This window comes from Aquarana catesbeiana, linkage group LG08 (assembly GCF_042186555.1).
Source record: "Aquarana catesbeiana isolate 2022-GZ linkage group LG08, ASM4218655v1, whole genome shotgun sequence".
NCBI lineage: Eukaryota > Metazoa > Chordata > Amphibia > Anura > Ranidae > Aquarana > Aquarana catesbeiana.
The window spans coordinates 290,341,072-290,349,944 of NC_133331.1; the positions used below are offsets into that span (position 1 = coordinate 290,341,072).

The 8,873-nt window shown below is 43.6% G+C and overlaps 2 protein-coding genes across 2 annotated transcripts in view; both read right to left on the minus strand.

Annotated features, from left to right (window-relative positions):
* LOC141104738 (uncharacterized) overlaps positions 1–8,873 on the minus strand; it is a 30,919-nt gene extending 22,046 nt beyond the window's left edge. Inside the window, 8 exon segments of the mRNA XM_073594442.1 lie at positions 1,175–3,020; positions 4,870–5,011; positions 5,110–5,262; positions 5,370–5,782; positions 6,019–6,157; positions 6,286–6,383; positions 6,500–6,597; positions 8,783–8,873. Of these exon segments, the coding sequence (XP_073450543.1) occupies positions 1,175–3,020; positions 4,870–5,011; positions 5,110–5,262; positions 5,370–5,782; positions 6,019–6,157; positions 6,286–6,383; positions 6,500–6,533 (2,825 nt within the window). The 5' untranslated portion in view covers positions 6,534–6,597; positions 8,783–8,873.
* Positions 3,038–4,282, minus strand: LOC141105446 (uncharacterized). The gene has a single exon (XM_073595301.1). It carries the CDS (start codon positions 4,280–4,282, stop codon positions 3,329–3,331), a length of 954 nt encoding a protein of 317 aa, XP_073451402.1. The 3' UTR covers positions 3,038–3,328.

Consider the following 8,873-nt stretch of genomic DNA (forward strand, 5'->3'; position numbering starts at 1 on the left):
TTTAGATGTTGTTTGGCAAACTCTAATCTGGCCTTCCTGTTTTTGAGGCTCACCAATGGTTTACATCTTGTGGTGAACCCTCTGTATTCACTCTGGTGAAGTCCTCTCTTGATTGTTGACTTTGACACACATACACCTACCTCCTGGAGAGTGTTCTTGATCTGCCCAACTGTTGTGAAGGGTGTTTTCTTCACCAGGGAAAGAATTCTTCGGTCATCCACCACAGTTGTTTTCCGTGGTCTTCCGGGTCTTTTGGTGTTGCTGAGCTCACGGGTGCCTTCTTTCTTTTTAAGGATGTTCCAAACAGTTGATTTGGCCACACCTAATGTTTTTGCTATCTCTCTGATGGGTTTGTTTTGTTTTTTTTCAGCCTAATGATGGCTTGCTTCACTGATAGTGACAGCTCTTTGGATCTCATATTGAGAGTTGACAGCAACAGATTCCAAATGCAAATAGCACACTTGAAATGAACTCTGGACCTTTTATCTGCTCCTTGTAAATGGGATAATGAGGGAATAACACACACCTGGCCATGGAACAGCTGAGCAGCCAATTGTCCCATTACTTTTGGTCCCTTAAAAAGTGGGAGGCACAAATACAAACTGTTGTAATTCCTACACCGTTCACCTGATTTGGATGTAAATACCCTCAAATTAAAGCTGAAAGTCTGCAGTTAAAGCACATCTTGTTCGTTTCATTTCAAATCCATTGTGGTGGTGTATAGAGCCAAAAAGATTAGAATTGTGTCGATGTCCCAATATTTATGGACCTGTCTGTATATATATAGATATATATTAGCAGAGGCCCTAGAGAATAAAATGCTGTGTTTTTTTGGGGACAAAATACAGTTTAATTAATTTTATTTTTACAGGTTACCAGTTTAGAGTTACAGAGGAGATCTAGCGCTAGAATTATTGCTCTTGCTTTAACGATCGCGGCGATGCCTCACATGTGTGGTAGGATCGCCGTTTTTTTTTTTTTCATTATTTTTTTTTTATCTAAAATTATTTATTTTTTTTACACTGTTTCTTTATTTTTTTTTGTACTAACTTTATTGCTTTCATAAAGGATGAACAACATTCCTCATAACAGCATGGGCCGTGACCGTTCCTCTTCATGGAGAGATCTGGGGGCGGAGTCTGGATCTGAACATGAAAAAGGACTCTCCCCCCTGTGTGTTCTCTGGTGTCTAAGAAGGCTCCCTTTCACGGTGAAACATTTCCCGCACTCCGTACATGAAAAAGGACGCTCGCCCGTGTGAATTCTCTGGTGTATAAGAAGTTTTCCTTTATCAGTGAAACACTTCCCGCACTCTGTACATGAATGAGGACGCTCATCCGTGTGACTTCTTTGGTGTATACGTAGTCCTCCTTTGCTGGTATAACATTTCCCGCACTCTGTACATGAATAAGGACCCTCACCCGTGTGACTTCTTTGGTGTGTACGGAGTCCTCCTTTGTCGGTGAAACATTTCCCGCACGCTGAACATGAAAAAGGACGCTCCCCTGTGTGTGTTCTCTGGTGTAAAAGAAGGTGATCAACCCTAGGAAAGCATTTCCCGCACACTGAGCATGAAAAAGGACGCTCGCCGGTATGAATTGCCTGGTGTCTCAGAAGGCTCCTTTTCGCAGTGAAATGTTTCCCGCACTCTGAACAAGAAAAGGGACGCTCGCCCGTGTGACTTTTCTGGTGTGCAAGGAGTTTTCCTTTCTCAATGAAACATTTCCCGCACTCTGCACATGAAAAAGGACGCTCACCCGTGTGAATCCTCTGGTGTCTAAGAAGTCTTCCTTTATCAGTGAAACACTTCCCGCACTCTGTACATGAATGAGGGCGCTCGTCCGTGTGACTTTTTTGGTGTATGCGAAGTCTTCCTTTGTCAGTAAAACATTTCCCGCACTCCGAACATGAATGAGGACGCTCGTCCGTGTGACTTCTTTGGTGTATACGTAGTCCTCTTTTGTCAGTAAAACATTTCCCGCACACTGAACATGAAAAAGGACGCTCCCCCGTGTGTATCCTCTGGTGTATAAGAAGTCCGCTGTTCTCAGTGAAACATTTCCCGCACTCTGAACAAGAAAAAGGACGCTCCCCTGTGTGACGTCTCTGGTGTAGAAGAAGGTGATCAACCCTAAGAAAGCCTTTCCCGCACTCTGAACAAGAAAAAGGACGCTCACCGGTGTGACTTCTCTGGTGTTTAACAAGGTCTTCTTTCAGAGCAAAACATTTCCCGCACTCTGGACATGAATAAGGACGCTCACCCGTATGAATTGCCTGGTGTCGAAAAAGGTTTTTTTTCGTAGTGAAACATTTCCCGCACTGGGAACATGAAAAGGGACGCTCGCCCGTGTGACTTTTCTGGTGTCCAAGAAGTTTTCCTTTATCGATGAAACATTTCCCGCACTCTGAACACGAAAAAGGACGCTCACCCGTGTGAATTCTCTGGTGTGTACGAAGAATTCCCATCCTAGTGAAGCATTTCCCGCACTCAGAACATGAAAAAGGACGCTCTCCTGTGTGAATCCTTTGGTGTCTAACAAGTGTTATTTTGGCAGCGAAGCATTTCCCGCACTCTGAACATGGATAAGAACGCTTACCCGTGGGACCCCTGTCACATAAAGAAGACACCTTGGGATTAGATGGATGGGTTGATCTATCCACACCGTGAGATCTCAAATGGACAGCTGAAGTCATAGTATGGGATTTATCAGAAGGTTCCTCAGGATTAGAAGGACCCATTGATCTTAGATGGACATCTGAGGTCATAGTATGAGATAAATGGACAGCTGAGGTCATAGTATGAGATAAATGGACAGCTGAGGTCATAGTATGGGATTTATCAGAAGGTTCCTCAGGATTAGAAGGACCCATTGATCCCTCCAGATGGTAAGGTCTGTGATGTGCGGTTGGAGTAATGGGATCTTCTCCTGGAGAACATTGTGTGATCTCATCATCTTCTGCCTTAAATTCTTGAGGTAAATTCAGATCTCCCTCCGAGGTTTTCAGAACAAAGCGTCCATCTGTAAGATAAACAATTATTACCCACTTGAAGACCCAACCTCTTCTTGCACTTCTTGTTGAAATCAGTATTTTTTGCTAGAAAATGACTTATAACGATCAAACATTATATATATATTTTTAGCAGAGACCCTGTTGATGTTGATTGTTGCAATTTTTTATGTCATGCGGTATTTGCGCAGCGGTTTTTCAAAGGCTATTTTTGTGAAAAAAAATACACTTTAACAAATTAAACATGCCCCCATCAACATGGAGACAATGTGCTCCATGTTGTGGGAATGTGGCCTGGCATGGTTCAGGAGGGGGGCGCTCACTCCTGCCAGGTCAAAGTATGGGAATGATCAGAAGGTTCCTCAGGATTAGAATAATCCATTGATCTTAGATGGACATCTGAAGTCATAGTATGGGATTGATCAGAAGGTTCCTCAGGATTAGAAGGATCCATTGATCTTAGATGGACATCTGAAGTCATAGTATGGGATTGATCATAAGGTTCCTCAGGATTAGAAGGATCCATTGATCGTAGATGGACATCTGAAGTCATAGTATGGGATTGATCAGAAGGTTCCTCAGGAATAGAAGGATCCATTGATCTTAGATGGACATCTGAGGTCATAGTATGGGATTTATCAGAAGGTTCCTCAGGATTAGAAGGATCCATTGTTCTTAGATGGACATCTGAAGTCATAGTATGGGATTGATCAGAGGGTTCCTCAGGATTAGAAGGATCCATTGATCTTAGATGGACATCTGAAGTCATAGTATGGGATTGATCAGAAGGTTCCTCAGGATTAGAAGGATCCATTGATCGTAGATGGACATCTGAAGTCATAGTATGGGATTGATCAGAAGGTTCCTCAGGAATAGAATCATCCATTGATCTTAGATGGACATCTGAGGTCATAGTATGGGATTTATCAGAAGGTTCCTCAGGATTAGAAGGATCCATTGTTCTTAGATGGACATCTGAAGTCATAGTATGGGATTGATCAGAGGGTTCCTCAGGATTAGAAGGATCCATTGATCTTAGATTGGTATCTGAAGTCATAGTATGGGATTGATCAGAAGGTTTCTCAGGATTAGAAGGATCCATTGATCTTAGATGGACATCTGAAGTCATAGTATGGGATTTATCAGAAGATTCCTCAGGATTAGAAGGATCCATTGTTTTTAGATGGACATCTGAAGTCATAGTATGGGATTGATCAGAAGTTTCCTCAGGATTACAAGGATCCATTGATCTTAGATGGGCATCTGAAGTCATAGTATGACTCAGATAAGGGTCTGTTATTGATTTTGGGGTTGGCCCCACACCATTTTTTTTTCATTTTGGAGTGGGGGTTCACCTTTAAAATCTATACCAGACCTAAGGGAGTAATATGGATTTAGGGGGGTATCCCACGCCAATTTTTTTTTGTTTTGGCGTGGGTTCAACTTAAAATCCATACCAGACCCAAAGGGCCTGGTATGGATTGGGAGGAGACCTCAACGCTGCTTTTTAAAAAAAAAAAAAATTCTATTGCCGGCAAATTCAGCATTGTTTTATTTTTCATTCAGCTGTCAGTGGGGAAGCTCGATGACAGCTGATGACTTATCTATTGTTAAGGATGTGGCGGCCAGCTTCTCAGCCCGTTGACAACCTATTCACTGTGCGCTCGGCGGGCAAGCATCCCGCTGAGCGCACCGAAAATGTAGGTGTTTGTTCTCATGCTTGGCCCGAACCGCTCACCTATTCCTATTGGAGATGAAGTTGGGAAATTTGTCTCAGCCTAACAATGTAAATACATATTTTATACTCATATAATTGAATAAAAATGTGGACGGTTTCGGCATTTAGTGTTTATGACTTACTTGTGTCCATATTTAGAGAAGATTCCTCCGGTTTACTTTTCATAATCATCTCCCCCTCCTCCATAGACTGCTGATCTCCACTCACCAACCTCTCTTCTTCTTCCTCTTTAACCTCAACTTTGATGTCTTTCCGTTCTTCACCCTAAACCCCAAAGATGATAGAAAAGGAACAAGAGATTACATAGAAGAATGTCCTCTCAAAGAACTATTTTCAAGTTCTTTTTCCTCAGTCCCATCTACCTGATCATTCTCTGTATAGTTATATTCTTTCTGGGTGGAATCCTGGGTATACAGAGGACCTCCCTTCTCCATAGACTGCTGATCTCCACTCACTACCCTCTCTTCTTCTTCTTCCTCATTAACCTCAACTTTGATGTCTTTCAGTTCTTCATCCTAAAAGATGACAGAATATACTTATTAAAAGAAAAACAATTACATACATGAATGTCCTGTCAGAGTTTGGAATGATTTTTTAGGTCTTCATATTCAGCTTCAACTACCTGATGGTGAGGGATTGTGTGATTTTCCTGTGAATACAGAGGATGGGGACATCCATCTGGTGGATTTCTGTAGCTGGGTGACTCCACCATGGTGTCCTGGTACTGCTTCTCGAGTCCCTTACGAAACTCTGCGTCCTCCATTACTCCATCCTCCTCTTTTATCTCTTCTTTAATATTGAGCTGTGTGGAATCCCGTGAATGCAGAGGAGGAGGACATCCATCTGGTGGGTTTCTGTAGCTGGATGACTCCACCTTGGTGTGCTGGTACTGGTTCTTGTGTCCTTTTCGAAACTCTGCCTCCTCCATTACTCCATCCTCCTCTTTTATCTCTTCTTTAATATTGACCTGTGTGGAATCTTGGGAATACAGAGGAGGAGGACATCTCTCTGGTGGGTTCCCATTACTGGATCCATCTGTAGGAAACACACACACTGACTGAATACATTGTTTCTATGTGTTTATCAGATGATGGGGGATCTAGGTGGACCCTCCGTACTGCTCTCTCCTTTACAATAAAGTCTCCTCTTACCCGGTGATGTGAGGGGTGGCTGATTCTCCATCATGACGTCCTTGTAGAGATGGGTCTACAGATCCTCAAACATCAATCCATATACCTGAACAGTTTTTGCATTTAGTGGCCATCACTCACCTGATCTGATGTCTGGAGAAGATTCCTCCTCTTTAACTTTGTCCATAATCCCATCCTCCTTCTTAAACTGCTCATCACCCGTCACATACGTCTCTTCTTCCTCTTTAACCTCATCTTTTATATCCATAAGATTTTCAGTCTGAATAAACAAAATAGCAGGGAAAATTTTTTTTTAAATGTGAGTACAAATGACCCTGTACCTGTAAGAGGAATATATTTTTATACAGTCAGGTTACTTTTACGTTCTCAACATCCATCTTCACCTACCTGATGATGGTGAGGGATGGTGTGACCTTCCTGTGTGGAATCCCGGGAATACAGAGGACGGGGACATCTCTCTGGTGGGTTCCCATTACTGGATCCATCTGTAGGAAACACACACACTGACTGAATACATTGTTTCTATGTGTTTATCAGATGATGGGGGATCTAGGTGGACCCTCCATACTGCTCTCTCCTTTACAATAAAGTCTCCTCTTACCTGGTGATGTGAGGGGCGGCTGATTGTCCATCATGATGTCCTCGTAGAGATCCTGGTGTCCCTCTAAATACTCCCACTCCTCAAGTTGGATAAATGACCTGAAAAAAGATTAAAAAGACTTGTTTGACCAACTGAAAAAGAAATTAATAGAAAACCTCCATACAAAGAATCCAATACCAACAGTTGACTTTGAGTGGCCGTCATAAATATGGCACACCGCTGTCTGAACACGGACCGAGCGACGCTCCTCTCCGGATCCTCAGCCCGCCAGTCTAACAAGCCAGATCGCCGCCGCTCAACAGTCATTGGTTGCTGGGACCACAGGCGTCCCCCACCTCCCTATCTCTACCGGCTCTCACTGCTTCCCTGCCCGCAAGGCATGGTGTGACACCACATGTGCGTCCCGCCCTCTTAAGCTAGGTTCTTCAGACAGCTCCCGCCCCCTGCAGCTCGCTACCTCTGTCGTGTCCCGCTCCCTGATTGTCCTCAAGGTATGGTGTGTGTACTTCACAGAAATTTACAAGGGCACGCCAATGGGCACATTTTATGTTGCAGGGGCACGCTGATGGGGACATCTAATATAAGGGGGCACTTTAATGGGGACACCTGATGTAAAGGGGCACTCTGATGGGGACACCTGATGTAAAGGGGCACTCTGATGGGGACACCTGATGTAAGGGAGCATTCTGACAGGAATACCTGATGTAAGGTGGCACTGTAATGGGGACACCTGATGTAAAGGGGCACTCTGATGATCACACCTAATGTAAAGGAGTACTCTGATTGACACATCTGATGTGATGGGAACACCCTATGTAAGAGGTTACTGTTATGGGGGAACCTTATATAAAGAGGCACTGTGAAGGGGACACCTGATGTAAGGGAGCACTCTGACGGAAATACCTGATGTAAGGTGGCACTGTAATGGGGACACCTGATGTAAAGGGGCACTCTGATGGGCACACCTAATGTAAGGGGGCACTGTAATGGGGACACCTGATATAAAGGGGCACTCTGATGGAGATACCTGATATAAAGGGGCACTCTGATGGAGATACCTGATGTAAAGGGGCACTCTGATGGGGACACCTGTAAAGAGGGAGCTTTGATGGGGACACCTGATGTAAGGGGGGACTCTGGTGGGAATATCTGATTATAGCTGGCACTGTAATAGGGACACCTGATGTAAAGGAGCACTCTGATGGGCACACCTGATGTGATGGGAACACCCTATGTAAGAGGTTACTGTGATTGGGGAACCTTATGTAAAAGGGCACTGTGATGGTGACAAATGATGTAAGGGGGCCTTCTGATGCAGAAACATGTAAAGGAGCACTCTGATGGGAATACCTGATGTAAATGGGAATACCTGATGTAAGGGGGCACTCTGATGGGAACACATTACTTAAGGGGGCACTCTGATAGGGACACCTGATATAAAGGGGCAACTGATTTACGGGGGTAGTCTGATAGGGGCACCCAATGTAATGAATTACTCTGGTAGGGGCACCTGATGTAAGGGGGGACACTATTGGGGACATTTACAGAGTATTACCAGAGTGTCTGTGGAGGAAACAGTAACAAAAGCACCAGAGAGCGTGGCTGTGCCAAAATAAGGAGAGTAGACACGTACAATCTTTAATGGCACGGGCTTCAGATTTGGACCTTGGGCATAAGAAGATTTTAGTGACCGGACCTCCTTGAATTTTAATTCAATACCCCTGACTTAGAGGAAAGCAAAAACCCCAATACATTATGGTCCAAATTGATCCAACCGGGGAAAAAAATCCTTTCTTATCTTCCAAAAGCATTTATATATTCCCTGAATCATTAATCTTTAATGTTATTACAGTACAGAAACAATTGAGTACTTCCCGCCATACTTCTCTTCATTTGCACTAACATACAATTTTTCAGGACAAGCTTTCGGGGTGTGTCCCCCTTCTTCAAGGTCCAAAATACGACTACCATCACCTCAAACATGTTATCACCTATAACCCTATAAATGGTAATATCATGTAAATGTTATATAAAAATAAAACCTATAAATGTTAATATCCAGTTATATGTTTGCTTTTAGCAAGAAATCCAGCTACTTTTTAAAACAATCTACTGAGCTGCCCAGTACTAGTTCCCGAAGGAGTCCATTCCGTATTTCAACAGCTCTTATTGTGAAGAAGCCTTTCCGTATGTGGAGGTTAGCTCTCTTTTCCTCCAGACGTAAAGAGTGCCCCCTAATCTTTTTACGGGGGGGTTAGTGGGTATAAAATAAGATCTTATTACCTCCTCCAACAACGTCGCAGCTCTACTTCTTCCTGACTCACCCCTCACCCGGAACTTCCTGCCTGTACCTGACATCACTTCCTGTCCTGAC